Source organism: Serpula lacrymans, assembly GCF_000218685.1.
Source record: "Serpula lacrymans var. lacrymans S7.9 unplaced genomic scaffold SERLAscaffold_10, whole genome shotgun sequence".
NCBI classification, from domain to species: Eukaryota; Fungi; Basidiomycota; class Agaricomycetes; order Boletales; family Serpulaceae; genus Serpula; species Serpula lacrymans.
In genome coordinates this window covers 1,071,780-1,094,090 of record NW_006763299.1, presented here as the reverse complement: position 1 = coordinate 1,094,090, position 22,311 = coordinate 1,071,780, and the positions used below count along the sequence as shown (strand labels likewise).

At 46.7% G+C, this 22,311-nt stretch overlaps 9 protein-coding genes across 9 annotated transcripts; 4 read left to right on the top strand and 5 right to left on the bottom strand.

Moving 5' to 3' along the window:
• Positions 1-2,791: 2,791 nt before the first annotated feature.
• SERLADRAFT_440431 (uncharacterized protein) lies at positions 2,792-5,496 on the bottom strand (the record flags this gene model as incomplete). The annotated part of the gene is made up of 3 exons (XM_007320888.1): positions 2,792-5,040; positions 5,097-5,198; positions 5,271-5,496. The coding sequence occupies 3 exons, from the start codon at positions 5,494-5,496 to the stop codon at positions 2,792-2,794; spliced, it is 2,577 nt and encodes an 858-aa protein (XP_007320950.1).
• A 627-nt stretch (positions 5,497-6,123) lies between these two features.
• SERLADRAFT_473187 (uncharacterized protein) lies at positions 6,124-8,858 on the bottom strand (the record flags this gene model as incomplete). Its single annotated transcript, XM_007320887.1, has 8 exons — positions 6,124-6,719; positions 6,773-7,022; positions 7,080-7,341; positions 7,404-7,568; positions 7,707-8,000; positions 8,070-8,220; positions 8,361-8,458; positions 8,565-8,858. The coding sequence occupies 8 exons, from the start codon at positions 8,647-8,649 to the stop codon at positions 6,678-6,680; spliced, it is 1,347 nt and encodes a 448-aa protein (XP_007320949.1).
• Positions 8,859-9,519, top strand: COX9 (subunit VIIa of cytochrome c oxidase,COX9; the record flags this gene model as incomplete). The annotated part of the gene is made up of 4 exons (XM_007320886.1): positions 8,859-8,907; positions 8,931-9,073; positions 9,126-9,148; positions 9,223-9,519. 3 exons carry the CDS (start codon positions 8,976-8,978, stop codon positions 9,282-9,284), a joined length of 183 nt encoding a protein of 60 aa, XP_007320948.1.
• A 164-nt stretch (positions 9,520-9,683) lies between these two features.
• SERLADRAFT_473181 (uncharacterized protein) lies at positions 9,684-11,393 on the bottom strand (the record flags this gene model as incomplete). The annotated part of the gene is made up of 7 exons (XM_007320885.1): positions 9,684-9,799; positions 9,854-9,873; positions 9,923-10,022; positions 10,087-10,118; positions 10,230-10,263; positions 10,318-10,470; positions 10,530-11,393. Coding segments are annotated over 7 exons (1,287 nt in total), but the record flags the coding sequence as incomplete, so codon positions are not given.
• Positions 11,394-11,845: 452 nt separating this feature from the next.
• SERLADRAFT_473174 (uncharacterized protein) lies at positions 11,846-12,943 on the top strand (the record flags this gene model as incomplete). The annotated part of the gene is made up of 4 exons (XM_007320884.1): positions 11,846-12,136; positions 12,191-12,239; positions 12,291-12,344; positions 12,396-12,943. The coding sequence occupies 4 exons, from the start codon at positions 12,098-12,100 to the stop codon at positions 12,641-12,643; spliced, it is 390 nt and encodes a 129-aa protein (XP_007320946.1).
• Positions 12,944-13,010: 67 nt separating this feature from the next.
• SERLADRAFT_473172 (uncharacterized protein) lies at positions 13,011-14,851 on the top strand (the record flags this gene model as incomplete). The annotated part of the gene is made up of 6 exons (XM_007320883.1): positions 13,011-13,045; positions 13,100-13,587; positions 13,661-13,721; positions 13,777-13,806; positions 13,863-14,099; positions 14,162-14,851. The coding sequence occupies 5 exons, from the start codon at positions 13,138-13,140 to the stop codon at positions 14,722-14,724; spliced, it is 1,341 nt and encodes a 446-aa protein (XP_007320945.1).
• Positions 14,852-15,012: 161 nt separating this feature from the next.
• Positions 15,013-17,133, bottom strand: SERLADRAFT_440426 (uncharacterized protein; the record flags this gene model as incomplete). Its single annotated transcript, XM_007320882.1, has 6 exons — positions 15,013-15,549; positions 15,607-15,967; positions 16,025-16,208; positions 16,258-16,606; positions 16,668-16,903; positions 16,962-17,133. The coding sequence occupies 6 exons, from the start codon at positions 17,131-17,133 to the stop codon at positions 15,013-15,015; spliced, it is 1,839 nt and encodes a 612-aa protein (XP_007320944.1).
• A 480-nt stretch (positions 17,134-17,613) lies between these two features.
• On the top strand, positions 17,614-19,739 carry SERLADRAFT_416883 (uncharacterized protein; the record flags this gene model as incomplete). Its single annotated transcript, XM_007320881.1, has 11 exons — positions 17,614-17,741; positions 17,804-17,972; positions 18,032-18,529; positions 18,580-18,626; positions 18,683-18,733; positions 18,791-18,836; positions 18,887-18,996; positions 19,054-19,185; positions 19,238-19,283; positions 19,339-19,469; positions 19,531-19,739. The coding sequence occupies 11 exons, from the start codon at positions 17,623-17,625 to the stop codon at positions 19,607-19,609; spliced, it is 1,428 nt and encodes a 475-aa protein (XP_007320943.1).
• Positions 19,720-22,253, bottom strand: SERLADRAFT_451258 (uncharacterized protein; the record flags this gene model as incomplete). The annotated part of the gene is made up of 10 exons (XM_007320880.1): positions 19,720-19,900; positions 19,952-20,104; positions 20,157-20,306; positions 20,357-20,391; positions 20,444-20,614; positions 20,672-20,765; positions 20,818-20,916; positions 20,973-21,245; positions 21,296-21,418; positions 21,474-22,253. The coding sequence occupies 10 exons, from the start codon at positions 22,251-22,253 to the stop codon at positions 19,817-19,819; spliced, it is 1,962 nt and encodes a 653-aa protein (XP_007320942.1).
• Positions 22,254-22,311: the final 58 nt, after the last annotated feature.

Below are 22,311 nucleotides of genomic sequence, written 5' to 3'. Positions count from 1 at the left end.
TCGCCCGTAAAGTGGACTCAGGAGTCTGAGCTCTCATGGATGAAGCTCGGAAGGACGACGTCGAAGGACTTTCCGATCTGTAATAGGACATCGTCGAGGACGGCCTTGAGGCTGAAGAAATCTGGAAACTGGGAACAGGTATCATTGACCGGCTGGGAGGGCGCGGAGGGGGTATTTGGGTCCCGCTTGGGGTTTGGGAACGAGCCGAAGATATGGCACTGGCTGCTGACACGGATTGCGTCGGTGAAAACGCGCGTTGCATCAGCGTGGTGAAATCTGTATCATCATCATCTGTGCAGGGTCGGGCAGATATGGAACGCCAATGCATAGCAGGCGCAGGAATCTGACTGGGCGTCTTAGCTCGTGGACGAGGTGTAGCTCCAAGACCGGGTGTTTGAGCACGCGAAGGCGGTCTGTACACGCCGATCGGTAAAGGAGGTATCGAAGGATTGGACGACGCCGCAGTCGATATTGAAGAGGAAAATGGTGACCAAGGCCTGGACGAGGCCATGGAACTTCTGGATACGCTACGCCTCGAGGGTGTGGGTGGAATTGAAGGGACATTCTCTAACTGACCTAAAACAGACGATGCTGTTGGCCGCTTAGGAGAAGTAGCCTTGACAGTCGTGGTACGATCGTCAGGCTCTACTTTCGTTGAACTGTTCCATTTCTGTTTCAATAGTTTAGGCTTCACCGTAGAGTTTGCGTCGAGTCGTTTTGAGGCCGGCGATGAGTCAGGGGTAAGACTCTGACTATACTTGTGCCCTCTCTCAGGAGTGAGCGGCATTGCATGGTCTCCACGGAACCCAAAGATTGAGGTTCGCTGGCGGCGAATTATCCTCGTTGGCTCTGACGAGGGTGCTCGAGAGGATTCTCTGGATACAGGTAAAGGCGTTGCTGGACTGACTGGAGTCTTCGAACCAGTGAACCTCCTGGCAAATTTCCGCAGTGGTGACATTGATCTGGAGATAGTGCTTGTCGCACTGGCCCTGCTTGGTGCTCTACTTTTCGATGTCCTAGAGCTACTCGGAGGTGTGGCAAGATATCCGTTTCTAGTATTGTGCGTTGCGCCAGACGTACTTGATCCATTTTCACTTGGCGTAATGTCTCCACCCACGATAATCTTTCGAGCGGTCTCCATCTCCCCATCAGTTCTGGAAATTCTTTCTTTCAGATTCTTCCATCGCTTAGCGGATTCAGCGTGTCGACGTAATGTTTCACCGTTCTTTGTTACACGGTCTTGAACACCCTTGTCGATGATTGATAAAACTTTTGACGTTGCTGGTACGTAGTGCCTGATATGAATTCATCAATCTAATCTCCAAATAGACGAATAAGACGCATACGTACTTCTTCTTCGCCTCAAAAGACTCTAAAAGAGAATTGAATACTTCGAGGCTTACCGGCGATTTATCACTTTGGAGTGAATTCGAAAATGACGGCTGAGGAGCAGGGTCATCCGATCCTTTTCGATGCACTTGCCAGATGAAATCCTGAGGATATTCCTAAATCCCAAAAGTTCTTTCAAACATAAGTAGACGCAATCGTACCTGACATCGATTTACGGCTTTCTCTAGACTTGACATCATTCCGTCCGCTTGTTCGGTCACAGTTCGGAAGACAGTCAACCATTTGTCTTCTTTCAATTCTTCCCGTAAAACTTCAGTTTCATCTTGTACTGCTTCCCAATCCGCAACAAGAGTGCCATGTTTACGTAGGAGGATGGTTTGCTCAGCCAACTCATTACTGGTGGATTCTTCGTGCGTGTCCGAGGGGTGAAGAAAGGGAGCGAGTGATTCGTTGACAGACTTCATACCCTCGGAGACAGCATCCAACCGCTCGTCGAGATTCATCAAGGATTTATCGATAACATTTGTAGTCCCTGATGCATCCCCGGTCGATTGCGTCTTGTGTCGAAGTTCTTGGATTTCTATAGCATTACATCGAGTAAATTCAGAAACACTGACAATTTGAACATGTTGTATGGTTTGCCGTACCAAATATGCGCGTTTGGATATCAGAGATACTGTATGAGAGCTCTGTCATATGCGTAGAAATAGCTAGTAGGCGGATATCTCTAGATATCGGACGAGATAATGAAGACTGGGGTGCAAACTGATAAAAGAAACAACGCACTCTTGGCTCTTGCGCTTCCCCTTTTGGCTGGGTAACAATGAACGATTTGCAGTTATTGTAGCATTTTCTACAAATGACATGGTGAATGATGATAAACACGCCTGGAGACGCGCACCAAGCCTCACCTTCGTCCTCTGCGGTCAATGAAGCTCTGGATGACGCAGCAGAGCCACTGGATGGTGAAGGCGCGACTGAGTAATACTGGGAAAGAGGACTTGAGCTTTCACTGGGCGGAACCAAGACACTTAAGGTGGCCATATGATAGAATGAGAAGAAGCGAGATGGGCGTGCTGGAAAGACGATGGAGTACCAAGTGGAGGATCCGCCGAGTCACTGCCAGATGTCGGTACGTCCACGGGGTATAAGGGAAAAAGGAACCCAGACAAGACAACGACGGATCCTCAGCTGCAAATGCCAGCCAAATGAAAGCAGAACAAGCTTCAGTCTTGGTGAATTTTACACGTCAAACGGCGGATATGTAACCTGGGACGATGGAGAACAACAACTCACAAGCCACAATCCCTTACGCGGATATGCCCGGCTGATACAAATGATTAAACGTTATATTTGAACACTCCAATTTACAAAGGCTCAACAAAATGCCTAAAACACCTAGAGAACTATCATACATTCAACAAAATGGGATGAATATCATTCAAGACGTTGCTAATATAGTACTACTTTGTGCTTGATGAGGTTGGTTGTAAGGGATATCAACATTCATGGACTGTGATTCAATCTGTGATTGTGCTCGATTCTCCATGGGAGAAAGTTCAGGACCTTGTTGTTGCGTAGATAGTTTTTCAGCCTTCTCCCTGGCCCTTGCGTTCCAGTGTTCGTACAAACCACCCCGAGCCTCCTTGTCAGCTTCCCTCAACATAATCAGTCTGGAAGGCTTCCATCGCGTTGGATCCACAGCGTTGTAGAAACCAGGGGCCAAACCTTCTAGGGCCCATAGATGTCCACTGTCGTGCAATCCTCCACCATCAGGTGCTACACACAACGCATGTTCAACGGTAGACGAAAGGAGTGGATGTGCCAAAATCCCAGGGTAATATCTTCCACTGATAAGAGTCAACGATATCACAGCTTCGTGGCCTGGAGGTAAGATGGGCCTAAACTTGAAGCCCTTCGGAGGGTCCGGGAGCAGGAAAGGAGATGATAAGATAGGATGTGAGAGTTGCTCGCTCGAAGACTGGTCTTGCTGGGCGGGAGGTGGCAAGCTTTGGGAACTACCGTTTGCCGGAGAAGTGGAAGTAACGGCAGAGTCTGTCACCATCGCTGCAGAGTTGGGCACTGATACAGAGGTCAAGGGGTTAGTTCCTTGCATCGCATTGCCGTTTGGCACGTGTGATGAGGATCCTGATCCGTTCGCCGCCTCCTCGCTCATTCTACCCTTGTCACCCCCGGGCTCTTCCCAATCTTCATCAGCAAGTTCAAACAACATCCCGCTAGCCCTACATTCCTTTTTGGAGCCCAGCCCGTTATCTCGAGGAACTTCCACGACGAAAAGCCCATCTAGCCTCATGAACAAACCTCGCCCACCGGCATCGAATTCCGAGCTGTCTGGATCCGCGAGAGCCATCCGTGTTTGGTATTCTATGGAAGATTTTGATGGGCCTGCGGGTGGATAAATGTTTTCGGCGCCATCAGGAGCAATCTGTCGCCGCGCAACCTTTAATCTAACGAGTTCATCGGTCCAGATGCGTTCTGCGCCCCACCAGAGACCCTGATATCGTGTCTGAGTTACGGTTGGAATGGACGCGAGGGGACTGGGAGCAAAAACAGGGGCAGAAATAGAACTCGTTTCAGAAACGGAGTTGTGAAAGGTGTCGTTTTGCGACATCGTGGCAGTCAGCACCGAGTGTAGAGTTTGCACCTGTCCATCAATTATTGGAGGAGTATAAGAAGAACCGGACGAAAGCGATGGAGAAAATTTGTATTCCCAATCGTCTGTTGGGGTCCAGAAACCAGCCAAACTGGCCGCGATTTGGATTGCTAGAGAGTAAGGTGCGACAGCATCCACAAACCTGGCTTTATTGTGGGGTTCCGAAGTGCCAACACTAGTAGTAGTCGGAACTGACGTCGGACAGGGGTTGAAAGCTGCTAAGCTTTCTGTGCTGGTGTTGATAGCTTCGAGGGGGACATCTTGCAATAATTGCAATAATTCATGTGAAGGTGCATAAGCTTGGTACGGAAGCACCCCATGATCGGCAGAATAATAAGTCTGCGAGATACCAAGCAGTTTTACCTTGTACAAAGTATACTGGCGGACAGTCCAAGGAACCTCAGATCCTTCATTCCCATCCGGGATCACCCCAGACTGATCGCCTACACCTTGCGGTGCTTGTGAAGTGGCAGCAGTAGCATCAACATCCATTGTTGACGCAGTTTCAGAACGTAATATCGGTTCGGTTTTTAACTTCACCTCCTCCACCAGACCAGGCCAGAATGCAATGGCATCCTCTTCGCCCATAATACCACGTATGGGAGAATCTAGTACACACCACAGCAGCTCGCCTTCTCGAAACCATCTTCTGAACTGTGTCTTACTCTGGCCATATGCAGCCCTGAGATCGTTATTTCTTTCGCGTATCATAGACTGCTTGGGTCCTTGTGGCAACTTGACAGGCTTAGGCGCTCGCCGAACTGAAGCATACGGTCTAGCCTTGTCGCGCTGTTCGCGATTCCTAACGTTACGTACGGCACCAGCACGAGAGGGAGTTGCAGACCCAGTAGAATGTTTTTGTGTAAGGCCCATAGAACCGCTGATTTCTCGCTGGGGCTTCTTCGCACAGTATTTACACGCACAGTTCGCGCGGTCGAGCGTAGGATCCTGCATTAGCCAAATTGCATGTGGTATGAATTCTGGTACCGAACGAAATCGCTTTGCAGCCGTAGATCCTGAATAAAAACTTTTGGCAAAAAAATTAAATCAGAATTAGGTGAAAGATAACTACCTATGAGATACACGTCGTGCCGGGGATTAGACTCGGCACCTTTGTTGTGGTCGAACATCTTGTAGCCCTCAGGCCAGCTTCGAAGCACATAATTCGGCCCATCTGTATAACGGTTCTTATCATGAGTGTCATTCTAGACAATCCAGCAAAGTGGCAGTGAATTCGAGGGCGTACCTGCCATTTTCAGATTCTTCGCGAGCGCACTGCCAACCTCACGTCGCCACTTTATGGCCATGCTCTCATCCATAGGAATGGGACGCATGAAGTTCACTTGTCCTTCATGATCTACCACTTTCTGGGTGTTCGTTGGCCATTGGGCTTCGCTACCGTCTGATCTTTCGAAGTCTACAAAGGTTGGATTTGGAGGTAACACATGCGTAGACGCGATTCCCCGAGACATCTGAAAGAGCTGCTGAAGCAATGGAGGTTAGTGGTAGAGGGCAACGAAACCTAGGGCTGACCTCAAATAATTACTACGGACAGTCACGGTGATTTATTCTACACCAAAATATTTGCGCCCATAAGTGCTTACCCTTACCACGCCGCTATTTATTAATTTTAATTACTTCCGCTTATTCCATATCAGGCAAAGATAAAAGAAATACATAAAGCCAAACAAGCGAGGTATAAAAGTTCTTTCATACTCGAACTGACGTTGAATCGTGCCTTGTGCGCTTGTTTATGTTCAAAAAACAGTCTCTTTCTTTTTCACCCAGGACGACTTCAAGGAATATGCCAATGTGACTTTACGTTTCTAGTTGAACCTCACAAATTTTAATAGTGATACATATCAACGTCGCCGTGATTATCTACGCCTTCCACATTTCTACCTCCCAAGTGGCTTAGGCGTTAAACGACACGGCCAGAATGACCATGGTTCTCGAATCATTATCAAACCCTGCAGATCGTCTACCTGCAATATCTCTTCAGGATGGCGTTTTGAAAGCGGTTGAACATTTCTTATCGTTATGGTTATTGTTTTATTTTATTTGTGTAGTTAGACAAGTGTAATTCGTCTAGATCAAAATGAATTGAACTGTTGCATTTTATGAAACTATATGACATTGGACTACAGAAACCTGAATGCGAGAGAGAAATTTCTTTTCAACCTGTCCATATATTACAGAACTTCATTTATTTCAATTACTTCTGTCGAATACACCCCCATTTCAACATCTTCTACTGCTCTTTTCTGTCTGTTATAAACCACACGACGGATGACAAGCCGTCACGAAAACCCGGAAGAGAAGGGAGGGGGCGGAGGGAGGGATGACGCGTAAACAAAGAGAACACACAAGATAGGGATGAACGCAGCGAGGTATACCGTAAGCAAGAGAGTGCGGTGAAAAGAATGCAGGTAATAGGAGTAGTTGTAGGTAGCGTGATACGATTACTGTAGAAAAATATGGTCAATCACAAGGCAAATAGTTCGCGTGGTCCTGACTGTCTGATGATCTCCTGGTACGTCTCCCGAAGCTCCGTGTCCCTCTCGCCAGCCGAGGGACGGAGGATTGTGTTGTGAGGAAAAAATGAATTGCGTATGCGAGAGGAATGCGTGAGTGGTTGGGTTATATGACAACATCATGCCGCGCTATACAGGAACAGATTATTCGTAGCGGCGATCTATCGACGAAACATTTGAGCTGGAATAGGAGCACATAAATCAGACTACGCACAGCGATGGTATTCTCTCTGGGGTGCCAGCTCGCATGCAGAATTTTCTTGTTAAAGTCCAAAGTCTCCATTTGCATCGCATCTCTCAGGCCACCAGGACGTCCGTTCTTCATACCATTCTTGTTGCCCGGAACTGGACCACCAATCTTCTTAGCTTTGAAGGCCGACTTATCCGCCTGCAACACAACATCGTTTGTCGTGTCTGAATCGAATATCCGGAAAAAGTTGTGGTATGAACCAGTCAGGACATGTCTAAAATATCGAAATATTAAGTAAACAAAGTAGTAGCAAATTATATGAATTACATACTTATCGTCACCACCCCAGACACACTCAAATTTGTCGAATATGCAATCATTCTCGTAAAGATCGCACAGCTTTCCACGAAGATGATCATGGATTGGGATGGTCTTCACTGGCCGCGATTCCATATTGATGTCCCATATCTTGAGAGAGAGATAATCCCGCGAAAGGATATATCGCCCATCATGGCTGAATTTCACGTCTGAGATAGACGAGATGATCTCCGAAAAGAACGAGCGAGTTGATGGATCTTCTTCTTCTTCGAAACCTGGCGATATACGACACTCAGTACCACGACGATATATCTGTAAACAAGGAAATATTTCTTACATTTCGAATGTCGATCACAGAGGGCCGAGTCACGCATGTCTGCAAGCTTGATGTTGCTTTTTGAGCTCGAGTACATAAACAAATTGCATTGCTGTGGGTGAAACTCGGCAGCAGTAATAACTTCGGTAAGCTCTTCCATGTTTACCGGCTTGATATCGACGATATCTAAAAGAGACAACGAGGAATATAAGAGTCAGCTGACATTCATTATTGCAAGAATCGGAAGCGAATAATTCAGAAAACAGAAAATAGGAAACCATGATGTCATTCTGAAACGTAACAGGCTGATATGAGAATACTTACTGAAGCTCTGATCACTGATACTAAGATTCCATAGGTTGATCCGCAAATCATCGGCAGAAATGTAAGTCTCTTGGTCTGAATTGACCGAGATCGAATGGATGTGATAAGCATGTGCATTTGAGTACACTTTCCGAGGGACGGCAGCAATGATATTATCTTGTTGAGCCATACGCGGGAGTCTGAGGTGCGATGAAGCACTTGGTGGTGGAAGGGGACGTTGTCCATCATAGTGGTTAGACTCGGACACAACTCGCAGTGACTTCTCAAATATCTTCCATAGCTTGATGGTTTTGTCTATGTGAAACAACAAGGAGAGCACATTGCATAAGAGCGCCTATTGCATGATACAAGCAGATCACGAACCATTAGTTGAGAGCAGGAAATGAGCCGAGTTCTGCCTTCTGCACCATTTGATCTTGTTGATCTTCTCTTCGATTTCTAGTGACTTGAGATAGTCGAATTCTGGTTCATGGGACTGGAACTCGGTATAAAACTTATACTCGCAGCCCTTTTTCTATGAGTATGGCCATCGATCGTAGGAAAAAAAGAGAGATAAAATAGATATTGGACAGTGCAGACGATACCAATCAGAAGAGTTGATCGTAGCCATCATCAGCCCAGAAAGGGATGCGTGGGCGCCGGGCATAGACTCACCGACTCATTGCGCTCAAAGAGGACGACTCTACCTCCTTTGTCGCCCGTAGCGAGATAATTACCCGTAGAATCGAACTCTACAGTTGAGATGATATCCGCTGGGAAGATAAGTGCGAATCAGCCAAGGCGCGATAAGGTGGAGCAAGAGGAAATCAGAGGGCCACGATAATGATTAGGAGCGGGATGGGAGAGAGAGAAAGATACCTTCAGTGATGTCCTCGACTTCACCCTTGTCGCCGAAGCACTGTGCAAATCGCCAGCCACCTGAACCTGAAGGGTCGGTATCCATGATTGGAGTGCTTCAGAGGTGGAGTATGGGGCGTGATGTGGGATGGTGGATGGGACTGTGATGGTCGCTGTGAAAGACGATGGAATGATAAAGGTCCCTTATGTGCTGCAGCCGTACAAAACACGGATGTGGCGCGTTGGAGGGAAGAAGGGCTTTGGCTTGTAAAGGAATAAAAGGGCACGAGCTTAGCACGATGGTCTCTTCTCTCTGGAGCCGAGCCATCGACGCATCCTTGTTGTGGCCTTGTTTGGTCACCCACAATAACCGCAACCAACTCCGATATTTCCCTTCAGCAACAACCACAGCAGTGACCATCCCATACAACAATGTCCATCGCACCCATCACTGGAAAAATCAGAAAAAGGCTCTGGCTTGATCTCTCCGTGGGCCTGGGTCTCGGTGTTTCCTCTGCTTATGCTTTCTGGTGAGCCTCTTGTCTTGCACATCTTTACCTATTCTTGACTCTTTCTTGACAGGTATGGCATACATTTGAAATCTGGTGAGCCCCCCGGTCGTCTTCTGAGTTGACAAAGCTCTCGTGCAACATTTCTCATGCGTCCTTTGCAACTACAGTGCAACGCCAGGAGGAATTCTACCTCAGACTCGAGCGCGCCAGACGGTTGGGCCAGGCATAGAGTGGGAGATGCTGATGTTGCTGCTTCGGTCATAGAGCAATTCGAATTATCCATCGCCACGCCATAACATGGGAGCTACGTGTAAAAAATGGCTGTAATACACATAATGGCATTATCTCCGCAGAAATGTCCATGTCATCACACTTATAACACGGAGAGATATTATAAATATTCATCTCTACAAATGAGCCATCTTTGACTTAATTCACTTCAAAAATTTAATCCAGATAAACTCCACTATCTCGTTGCAGGCGTTCCGTGAACATGAGTATCGTGTATTCCTGTGTCCCTTCTAATACGCTGCATATGATTTGACCTTGGAAAACCAGAATGGCCGTTCGTGCTTTAACGGGAGCGGAATCACTTCGCCGCTCTCCGTCTCAACAGAATCGTAACCCAAAAACTCCAGCTTATTCCATCTCCCGACAGGGCGCGAACGCAAGTCGAGTGTCATCTGGAAAGAATACCTTCTCCGCCCTGCGCTATCGGCGGTTGGGTAGGCGGAAGTGCTATTCCTGTCCGTCATCTCAGTCAAGTTTGATATATAAACGGTGGTTCCGTCAAGATACCATTCTCCGATGTAAAATCCCTATGATAATATGTTGAATATTATACAGAACTGACTTGGGGAAACCTACCTTCATGCGAAGACTTGGCTTGAGGATAGGGATCACATTCTGCGGTCCATATTCTTCATTGGCTAGGAGAGATAGGACCTGGCCGTCCGGGAAAAATCGGCTACAGTTGCATTAAGATAATCAGCATAGTGATCAGCAATCCCGTAAACCGACGCCAAACTGACAGATAACGGTGGTAAGTGATCAAGTGGCTAATCTAGAAGTCAAAGTCAAGGCGCGAACCAAAGTAAAAGCGAACCTCACGACGAAATACGATGTGGCTCGCGTCATGTGAAGTCGTCATGGATGTAAAACGGACGTAACCTACATTGACCCAGGCGTTCTCACTTAACCCTGAACGGCTGCCAAAACCATGAGCAAGAACGACATAACAGGCGACGAGGAGGTACGCGTACATATAATGACAGACAGCAATATATGCTCCATCCATCCGTATCCGAGGATGTTCAATATACATTCGTCGGTAATCAGCCACGTATTGGTCGGCGGCGATTGATGCAGCATCATCTATTATTTGTGGAGGTTTGTATACCAGAGTTACAAGTTCTCTAACATCGCGGGTGAGCAATATTCAATGATCGGGGAAAATAAATAGGTCGTGACTTACCTCCAAATCGATGAATCCAAGCTCACCACTCGCGCTTTGCGATTCGCGGTCGCAAAACGCTCTATAGCGGTAGTGTCAAGGTTGCGAAGAATATATACGAGCAGTTCATCGGGCAATTTATTAAGTGGTATCCCTTCCCGCTCATCCTCTGGTTCAAACAAAAGATCTGGAGGAAATCCCGCCAGTAGGCTTGCCATTGTGCCAGTGACGACAGCATTTGGTGCGATTGCTAGAGCATTCACACTCTGCACCAATTCATCTACTTTTTCAGGGGGTACGACTGTACTACCTGTGGATGACAACCTCTTGTGAGCAGTCGGGTGGGCAGTGACCACAGGAGGTACGCTAGCGGCTGTTGAAAGCTGAATTCGCTGCTCCTCTTTGTAATACGCTTTGTCGACCATGGGATTTAGGCGGAATGCCTGGCGATACAACCGCAGAGCATCATCAAGCTGGCTATTTTGCTCGTGATGAACCGCCTGGCGATAAACCTCCAAAGCATCACCAAATGAACGATCAAGAAAAGACTGCCCGTGAGAGGTGTGCACCGTAACTGTGCCGGTGACGGTATTATGAGACGGCCCTAGTTGGTTGTCTGTTCTCGGTAATGCGATTCCAACGGTGCGTGAAGTCAAAGGAGGTACATGACCCACAGCCTGAGTTGAAGTGCCGTCAGCTTGCCCCACATCATGATGGTGGATGTGTGGCTGAGCTTGAGCATGCTGTGTTTTCCTCTGACGAAGCTCTTCCCTCCAAGCTTCTCTGAAACGAGCTAGCTCCTCGGATTCTTCTGTCGTAGGATCTGTGTGTTTTGTTGTCCCTTGAAGAGTCATATCACAACAGAAAACAAAACTCCTCGATCAGAGCAGCCGATAATGGACGTGGTAAGAAATGATGATTCAGGTTGTCAAATTCACTCCATGGTTCCTGTCTGGCCAAATAAGGAAAGGTGACAAAGCATATACTTAGAACACTGATACTAACTCTAAAAGGAAACAACAGTTTTCCGCACTTCCAGTACTCTGTGCAGTCTCAAAGGTCCTTCCGTCCTGAATCAAATAATTTTGCGTTGACGATACCACAGTCTGCTTAGACTGTAGATTTGTTTTCAGTAAAGTGGTCCTGAGTTGTCATGGCCAGAGTAGGCCTTTTACCGTAATGAAACGAAAATTACACATCGTGCCTGATATCTGGAAATGCAAATTTATGGTCGGGTTGGCCGATATCAAGTGACCTGCCGAAATGATCCAACTGTGCCCGACCTGCTTCAACCTTTTGTGAGCCTAATAAAAGGGGGCTTCTCAATGGAAACCGAAAGGCGTGGCAATTGTGCTCATTGTACTCTCGAAGCCTATTGTTGTTGACCAAAGAACAACGTTGAGGTTGACGCCCGCCTACTCTTCTGTTCCGTTTATATAAACGGCCTAACCTCGAATCGTAGCCCCCAGCTGCGCTCAAATTCCCTTTTCTGCATTTCCAGTTCTTGTGTTTCAAGTTCTTCTCCGAACCCGCCCCCACACTCTTTTCCAACATCTTTCCTTCTTCCGACACCTGTATTATCATTTACTATGTCCGTACGCATGGACGCTCAGCAATTAAATATTGCAGTATGTTGCGTTGGACTGGAGCACATCTTGACGGTTATACTCACAACATGACAGGTGTACAACATTATGCAGACAATCCCACCGCAGAAAGTGGTCAGTTGCGGTACGTATCATTATCTTGCACACAGACGTTCGCTGACGAAGCTCAATCCAGGCCATGTAGCCAAGCTCCTTGGAATACCCAAACAAGCGCGACGAGTGAGACAAGGTAAGCTGCACTCCAGGTTCCGTCACTCTCACCTCACGCCAACGCTTTCAGCCGTTAATTTCATCTCACATACAACCGAGCCAGTTCCATGGCATCGCGTCGTCTCTACTTCAGGAGTAATCTCCACTGAGAGCTCATGCCCTCAGCAAATGGCTTTGGAAAAAGATGGGGTGGAAGTTTACATCGGGAGGGTGGGTGAGTCGAGAGTTGACTTGCAAAAATGGGGATGGTTCCCCGAAGTGGGCAGCGTAAAGCTGACGAAGAATATACCTGTTTCAAACAATGAGTGGGGCTCCTGAGGGTTTTTGGTCGGTTTCGTTCTTAGTGATTGCGGTTGGATTGGAGGTTATGGTTTATTCTTTTTTATCTCGCCATCGAGTATGGCGAGCGTACCGCGACCGATTTATGTTCAACGCTCAACAGTGAGCGGCTTACCTTACAAGACATTAATTACGAGGTATATACGTTTGTCAGTAATGTAGCGCTTAGACTGTATTTTTGAATTCTTCATAAGATTTAGTACTAAGCGCTCGCAATGCATGATGATGAGTGGGCTGTTGCACTGGGATACTTGATCCTACGAGGTCGCATCCTACTTGATAAAATATGTGACAGAAAATGTCAGGCTCAGATAGAATACTTGTATGTCTTGCGATAAGAAGTGTTGAAGAAATAAAATATTTAACAAACCCTAACCCCACGTACGGTACCTTCCACGTTCTCATCGCTGTCTTTCACTTACCGTGGTTGCGCAGGTCGACATCACTAACATTTGCCAGGCTTCCAAGTATCAATGGAAAGCAATAAAGACGAGGCCATTCGATGTTTGTCTATCGCCCAGAAACACAGAGATGCAGGAAACTTATCCTCCGCTCGCAAGTTCTGCCAAAAGTCAATTATTCTCTTTTCTACGCCCGAGGCCAAGAGATTACTTGCCTCCATAGACGCTGCAGCTTCGTCCTCTGATTCTGGCTCTGGGCCGTCGGCATCGTCCTCTAGTACTGGTGGATTCACATCGTCAGCTGAAACGCACCCATCTGCTCCAGGCGTTAAGCACCGCCATGCTCCTTCGTCTGAAGCAAATGGAACAGCTGGTGGTATGGGTGGAGAGAAGAGGGATTTCACCCCTGACCAGGTTGCTGTTGTGAAGCGTGTCAGAGCTTGCAAGGTTGCAGAGTACTACGAAATCCTGGCAGTCAAACGAGACTGCGAGGAAGCCGAGATCAAGAAAGCCTATAGGAAGGTGGGTTTCTCGCTCTTACAGTGAATTAAATTACTGGAGATAGGCTTAACGTTCTCTTATCTACCTGCTGCAGCTTGCACTAGCGTTACATCCAGACAAAAATGGCGCCCCTGGCGCTGACGAGGCGTTTAAAAGTAAGGATATCATAGGTGTCAATGTTGCTCGACATCACTTAATATCTGCATTTAGTGGTATCAAAAGCTTTCCAAATTCTATCCGGTACGTTTAAACTTCCAGCCAAAGTCAAAATAGCAAATGCCAACGCTTCGCAATAGATCCACAGAAACGAACCGTGTTCGATCAAAGTGGCGCTGATCCAGAATCACGGTCCAGCGGTATGTCCGCAGGACGCTCACCAGGTTTTGCAACGAGCCAGTTTAGAGGTGGCTTCGAGGGCGAATTGAGCCCAGAAGACCTATTTAACATGTTCTTCGGAGGAGGCATGAACGCAGGAGGCTTTGGAACTTTCGGCGGTGGACCATTTGGTGGTGGGGTTTTCGGTAATGGACCAGGTAAGAGAGTTCTCAGCCAGCGGCTTCATCTTCAATTGTCTTATGACTTGCTCGCTGTACAGTATTTACCGCTTCTTTTGGTCCCAATGGTTTCCGGAGGACCCGTGTCCGCGCCGATGGGGCACGAGCTGCCCGAGATGAACCTGAACAACGCCGATCGGTGCTCACACAACTCCTCCCTCTAATAATCCTCCTGGCATTCTCGTTCCTCTCCGCTCTTCCCAATATCTTCTCCACGGATATTCCAGACCCAAGGTTCTCCTTCTCGGCAACCTCACGATACAATGTCGAACGGCACACCAGCGGACTTGGAGTCAAGTATCATGTCAACGCCGCCGAATTTTCGAATCATCCGCATATCGCTGCAGAGCTTGCGGCGCGCGATGCTGGCAGGTCTACTCGGGGTAATTCAGCGCTGAACCAATTCGAGGGAACTGTAGAAAAGGTGTATACTCAAGACCTGTATACGCAATGCCAACGCAAACTAGAAAGCAAAGAGCGGAGAAGAGAGGCTGAGGTAGGCTTCTTGGGTATAGGAACTGATTGGGAGAAAGTGAAGAGGATCGAGCAGGAGCCGATAGAGAGCTGCGAGGAATTAAGACGATTAGGTGTATTGAAATCATAATACCAGTTATCTATGGCTCTTTTTTATGCATCACACACTTCAGGACAGGTCTTAATAATCAGAAATATCGTAGAGCATGTTTCTATGTCATCTTGTAAACATCTTTATTTATGACGGTGCTCGACTTCAAAGTTTGAAAGAAACGACAATCGAGTAATCTCATGCATACTGTTATTGTAGCATTTAAGATATAAGTTATAACCATAATGCTAAATCTCTGCGATGGAATGTACATGTGTCTAACTAACAAAAAGGCTCTCTAGTCTCACTATACACCTACACCAAGGTTCATTCCCAGTATCTAGGTACCTTGCTCTCGCTCTCGTTACCAGTCATTTCCAGGAAATCAGACGGGCGCTCCCGCTTTAAATTCCGCCTACGGTTGTTCAGTGGCAGCCGCTGATACGCCGATTCTTGACCTGCCGGCTGTTGATTCGAAAAGGGGTTGGTCCATGTTTGGTATTCATTTTTTGGATAGCCCCCTTGCACGTTGTAAGGCATGCCGCCTGCTGGTGCACTTTGGACCTGTTGTTGTTGTTGCTGTTGTTGTTGTTGTTGCTGCTGCTGTTGTTGCTGCAGAGTGGTGGCAACAGCCAATGTAGCGGCAAGAGCTTGAGCCTGCTGAAGCTGTATCTGTAATTGTTGATATTTCATTTCTGTGGTGTGTCGAACTTGGTGCGGGAGAGTTGGGTTTTGAAGCATCAGTGATATTTGTGAGATCTGAGCTTGTATCTGTGGAATACTGTCCACGATCATCGACATATCCAGACCCGGTTGTTGATCAGAATAAAAATCTTCATTGGCTAACGTTTCAGCTGCACTGGCCTTTAATCATTTGCTTATCAAAAAAGTTCCCCTTCCAAAATTAGTATAAAAACCTACCTGTCCGCTGGCGAGAGCGCTAGGTCCACTACTCGAACCTTCCTCTTCGCCATCTTTCTTACTATCCTCTATAGCCTTATCGATATAATCAGCAACTTTTGTGCGCATAGGTTTATCCATGACCAATTTATCAAGCGAAGCTATCTTTTTCCCGCATTTTGGGCATAAGAAATCTCTTTCAAGTAGATGAGTCTGGATACACTCCTCGCAGTATAATGTGCCACAGCATGGTGTTCTGACTGCATCACGGAAAAGTTTGTTGTCTATAGAACACACGAGTGTAGGGTCGGTAGGCGTCCGCTCACGGATGTCCGCTGCAGTCAATCCTTTGGGTCGCGTGACCTGCTTCTGCCAAGCAGCCCTATTTAAAAATATGTTAGCGAGGCATTCATTGGACCGAGCAGTTTGTGCAACATACGAGTCTGGTTGTGCAACAACATATCCGCCTTCCGGAGTAACCATTACCCCTTGCGTCAGCTGACCATTGTTGGGGTTTTCGACGGCCTTCAAAAAGCTTCGCGGAATACCCGTCGTCCGTTTGATTCTAGGCTTGTTGTCAAATTCGCGATCGTTATTCGTGGGACAGTCCTGAATCCAGTGGCCTTGTAAAGACATAAGAATATGAGACAGAAAGGTGGTGTAACAGCAGACCTTTCTGGCCACAGCGATAGCAAACGTAACTGGGTGGTAAAGGCCTTTCAGGTTGATGATACTGCTGATGAGCATTATGGGGTTTGCCTCCTCGACCAAAAGAGGTGCCACGAGGATTATTGTTGATTCGTACAGCACTGTTCAGATCCAATATAAGGATAGACAAAAAAAAACAAATCGCGTTCATGAGATCTGGTTCTACTACATATAACAAAAAACCGCATAGACGGGACACCAACTGAGACATCTTTTCCTGGGTATCTTCCCAGTGTGCTGTTTGAGCTTGGAACATAGCCGCCATAGCAGCAGCCTCATCATCCTTCGTTATGGAGGATTTCACGATATTGGACTGGAGTACAGCAAAGTAAGGGTCGTGAGAACTAGATGTTCATGCAGTAGTGGCTACTTACTGGTGCGGGCTTCGATGCTGGCATGTCTTCTCTAACATCAAACCTTTTGGACATAGCACCTTTATGCCAGTTATTTCCCCCTTGTTTGGGGGCAAGTTCAGATGTAGTAGCGGAAGCAGTCCCATTTGTTCCAGCAATGTACATCGCAGCTTTACCCTTGCCAGGGCGAGAAGATGGAAGACGTTTTACAATGACAGAAGATGAACGTGGTATGATATGCGAGTCATTACTGAACTCTGTAAGAGAGTTGCGATTAAAAGCTGCGTTGTGCCCTGCTGTAAAATGAATACGCACCTTGCTGGGTGGAGCTATCGTAGACAGTGAGGTCAAAGTCGTTTGCCTTACCAAGATTGTTGGCTAGAATGATCTCTTTCTTGAGGTCAAAAACAGAGATACCGGTGCCATCGAAAGTCACCCGAGACTCGTCCCTCTGAGACTTGAACTTGTAAAAAACAGAGGAAGACATTTGATAAACGATGAATTGAAATAGCAAATGCTAAATTGTACAGGACACAAGGGCGATGCCAAAGCTGCGATACAATCACTACCAGAATGAAGGGAATGAAGACGAGCCAGAAAGAAAGCGGATGAGAGTAAACCGGCGGCGAGGCAGACAACCGTCGGAAAGGAAAGCAACTGAGTTAGTGGCAGCCACCGAATGCCACATCATTCGAGCGGAGATTGTTTCATGTTCCATTGTCCGCGAATTTCTTGCTGCCTGCCTGCCATGCTAACTTACTACCTACAGAGCTATACCATTGATTAAATACCCTGTTAAATATATCGCGCCAACTAGAAAATTCCAGTGCAGTGCCTGCTAAATATTCTAATAGTGTATAGTACTCAGAGTGGGGTGTGCATGCTAAAAAAGGCAAGCTGACTAAGCATTAAAAGTCGGCTCCCTGCAGACTATAAGATTGTCATACGATTTTAGACGTGTCTCTTCACCTTCACCATGGCTGTCAACTCAAACGAGCTGCGGCAAAGAAAAGCTTCTGGACAAAACGGCACTCAAAACGGCACTACAACGGATGAAGGTCGCAAACAAGATGAACTCCTAGATAAACACCAAAGGTTAGTCCTCGTGAACGCGTCAAGTAGCCTGGTGCCGAACACTATCCTTTTTTCTCCAACAGCTACGAATTTGGTGGGCCATGGGGTGTCACAGCTATGATGACGGGCTTTCCAATGCTCATGTACTACCTCTGGATCTGTCTCTGGTTCTATGATGGCAAACTCGTAGCTCCAACGTCCACAGATGACATTGTTCCATTCCTTTGGAGGATGTGGGCTCATGTTCGCGATGTACGTGCATACTCCTTATATGGTGTATGGCTCTGGTCAATTAACGCGTTACATCTTAGGATGCTAGTCCCAACGCATACGCGTGGAAAGTCTATACCGGTCTCGTTGTATACCAACTCTTCCTAGCTTTGGTCATGCCTGGCTTCAAGCAGGAGGGTCTTCCCGTTCCTTCATTGACATACAAAACCCTCACGTACAACTGCAATGCTCTCTACTCGCTTTACGCCACCATGATTACTGCCGCTGGTCTCCATTACTACCATATCTTCCGTCTCACCGAGATCATCGACAACTACGGCCACATTATGTCTGTCGCTATGATTTATGGCTTCGCAGTCTCTTTTGGCATGTACTTCATCACGGTTGCTACTGGTTCGCAGATGCGGATGTCAGGCAACTTCATGTACGATGTCTTTATGGGTGCTTGTCTAAACCCCCGAATTGGGTCTGTTGACCTCAAGATGTGGGCTGAGGTTCGCATACCTTGGGTTATCGTGTTTTTCTTGGCAGTATCAGGCGGCTGCCACCAATACGAACAATATGGTTACGTAACTCCTGTGGGTTCTTCATTCAAATCTGTTTCGACCTTCGCTAAGCATTTAACTAGAACATGGCTTTTATGATTCTGGCAACATGGTTATACCTCAATGCATGGTAAGTATAATCATAATGATATTGGAGACTAGTGGCTTACTTTACTTCACTTTTAGCGCTAAAGGTGAAGAATGTATCCCACAGACTTGGGATATGTACCACGAAAAGTACGAGCTTCTCCTTTTCTATATTCATAACTTAACAATTGACGTTCAAATATATAGATGGGGCTTCATGGTCATCTTCTGGAACTTTGCTGGTGTACCATTTGTACGTATATCAAACTGATGTCAACAAATTCTAAGCTCATTTATTACCAGACATACGTCTACTCTGTGGTCTACATGGCATCGCATGACCCATCCAAGTATCAATTCTCAACCCCGGTTTACGTTCTGCTCTTTTCCACACTCTTGACCGCCTACTTCATGTATGTCCCAATGCTTGCTTAGCATTTTTGCACTATGCTGAACTCAACCGTCCTTAGCTGGGATACTTCTATGTCGCAGAAGAGTCGTTTCAAAATGCAAACACAAGGGATCAACACCTTCCGTAGCACTTTCCCTCAGCTACCTTTTGGCACGCTAAAGAATCCCGAGTTTATTCAGACTGCACATGGGTCAGTCTAGTTATCAGTCTTCATGAAATAACTTATTCAAACTTTTCTGCAGCAACCGTCTTCTTGTTAGTGGCTGGTGGAGATATTCCCGCAAGCCCGTAAGCTGCCATTTTGCTTAAAACTAATCCACAAAAATAAATATCAACGTTGCAGAATTACGTGGCTGACTGGATTATGAGCTTTACTTGGGGTGTAGTCATTGGCAGCGCCACTGCCATTCCCTACTTCTACTCCGTATTTTTCATTACTGTTCTCATTCATCGTTGTGGTCGCGACTTTGAGCGGTTAGTCTTGACGTTTTGTAATGACATTCATTACCTTACTGACTTGTTTTGGTCATCTCAGCTGCTCCGTCAAGTATGGGAAAGACTGGGAACGTTATTGCTCTATTGTCAAGTACAAATTTATACCCGGCATTTATTAATCGGAGAAATTTCAATTATCTGTTGTTAATACCAAAAGCTGCTCGCAGCTAGAATTAATTACTCTGTGATTGGTTTTAATGCCATGATATTTTCTAATGGTGATCACAAGTTGTGTCATGGCATGAGCCTCTAGAACCACGTTCCCAGAACTCCCTAAAACCTATGTACAAAAATGATGCAAGAGACAGCTTAGGTAGCTAGGTTAGTCAGTTGACGTTGATGCCGTTCTCATCAGCTCCTCCTACACTCTTCAGTAACTGTTGCTGATAGGACTCCCAGGCCGCGATCAACTTGATGAAATATCAGCAAACATCAAGTACACAGGAATATCGTCACATTACCTCTTTCTGCCTTGAGATCATGCCGTCTAAAAATGTCTGCAAGGCAATTTTGAAGTCTTCGACCCGCTCTTGTTCAAACCGTGCCACCTCAGCTTTGATTAGCTTGGAGCATTGGTCAAACTCGTGCTTGGCATCCAATGCCCGGCGTTCGACCTATTAAATACTATGAGCTGATCGAATATAAGACATCTAAACCATTTATCACCTCAGCTAATTGATTAAGTGAATACCCAATTCTATCAGTGGGTATCCGACCTTGAGCGCGAGCTTTTTCATGGTTCTGCTTAATTCGTCGGACCTCGGCGTCAGCGTTCTGCCAGGAAGTATACGTCCGAATGCGAGAATTGAACGCAAGCTGTGAAGAGTGTTAGATGGAGAGGATATTGCATTTTGAAGCAGACTCACCCGAACAGAGCTGATGAGTCTAGAATATTCGTCCGCTGCAGGCTTGTTAGTCGATTTCTAACAAAGGTGAACGCGAGGCGCCCTCACCTGTGCTCATCAACGTCACCATATCCTGCTGTGACTGAGTATGCTGAAGTTGTTCGGCTTTGCGCTCGACATCAGCCATAGATGCTAATGACCGCTGCAGTTGTTTTCCTACGTCTGACGTTGATAGTTCGTTGATAGTTTGAGAAAACTCCCCAGTGGCTACTGCCAAATCTACACAGGATACTTGTAAATATGCAAGAATAAGTCAAAGGATGACTGAAGGTTTACCAGCACGTTGCTTTGCAACAATTTCGATCGATTTGACAAGACCACGAAGTTGCGACTCGAGACCATCAAGGTAAGTTTTTTGTTTATCATACCACTAGAATGAAGTGAGCTACTATAAATCATATCGATGGGAGCACTGAATGCACCTCGTCGGTTTCATAAAAGCGAGGACCCGCCAATGTCTGACCAATGGATGCCATGATGCCACCTCGTTCTTGAGAGAGCTCTGCTTTCCTGTGCTTTATCTACATTATGAAAACATGTTCAGTTTGACACTAGGACACTTCAAATTGGAACACACATCCAAAGCGAACGTATCGCTTTCGAGGAACATCTTGAGGTCCGGATCCTTCCCCAGTACAGGATGGTTTGCAGTCTTCTGGATACACTTCTCCAAAGCTAGTCTTCGTTGTTCAACAAATTGGTCGTCGAAACGGCCAAATGGACTCTTTCCCGGTACAGGTGGCACAACCACACCAGGGTTGTTCATAGAAAGCGTTTCACACAGCCATAAGAAATCAGAGTAGCGCCGTAGTACAGAGAAGGTTGATTTTTGGAACAACGGCGAAGTAGTCTGCATGCTTTGAACATCAACCGCTTAGAAGCCAGATAAACAGCACTTACTCGCGTATGCACAGTATACATTGTGAATGCACGGATTGGATCTCCAACTCTCTGAGGATCGTCAACAGATATGACAAAAACGGGCTGAATTTCGTGACTGTTCTGCGTGGCAGACGATAGTGACTATACTTTCAAATATCAGTTGTGCCTTATATTCCGAAGCTTCAAGTTCACTAACTCTGGATTTATCCCGCTCTGCAGCTTTGAACTTTGACGATTGGCCGATAGGCTTATCGTCGTCGTCATCGTCATCTTCCACCTTCTGGGCTGACACGATAGTTGATGGCCGATCATTATCCCAGTCACCCTGCCACCCTCCCAAAGACTCTCCTCCCAAAGCAAGACCAGCGAAAGGACGGTCAAGGCTTGAACGAGGTAACTGGTCTAGAGGCGATATAACAGACTGCTCAGGCTTATAAGGCGACAAGGCAGGTTCTGGAGGTGGAGGTGGTGAAGAACTTGTGGCATCAGAAGTAGCGATAGACAGCTTAGGACTATGGCGAGAAAGTGAAGGAGTAAGCGCTGGTTCTTCATCGCCTGTTAAGCCGACTGGTTCAGGCTCTGATATGGTTTTCGTATGGTCATCTGCGCTTGAGTCGAAAACACTGAACCCTGGCGTTCTGGGAGGTGTCTGGTCGCGCTCTGAGGGAGCCGATACTGTGTCTTCACGGTCGTCTGCAGTGAGACTGGCGGCCTCCAATGGGTCCACTGTACTGTTCTGTTCGCTGTAGCCTCGTTCTCCAGTTACATATGATTCAGTGGTGGGCGTAGTACTTCGAGCTTGGTCGAAATTTGAAGTGTATAGACTTTCGTCCTGGAAGTCAGACTCCACAGGTTGACGAGAAAAGCTTGCCCATGGATCTGGTGAGCTTGAGCGAGGTTTTGCGAAAGGGTCTTCAAAAGGATTATCCTCTAATACATTTCGAGAGGGAACGAGCAAGTCGTCAAAGCCATCCATAGTGGCACCTGAACAAGTATTGCGCAAGTATTAGGGTGAGACTTGAACGATTGCCGAA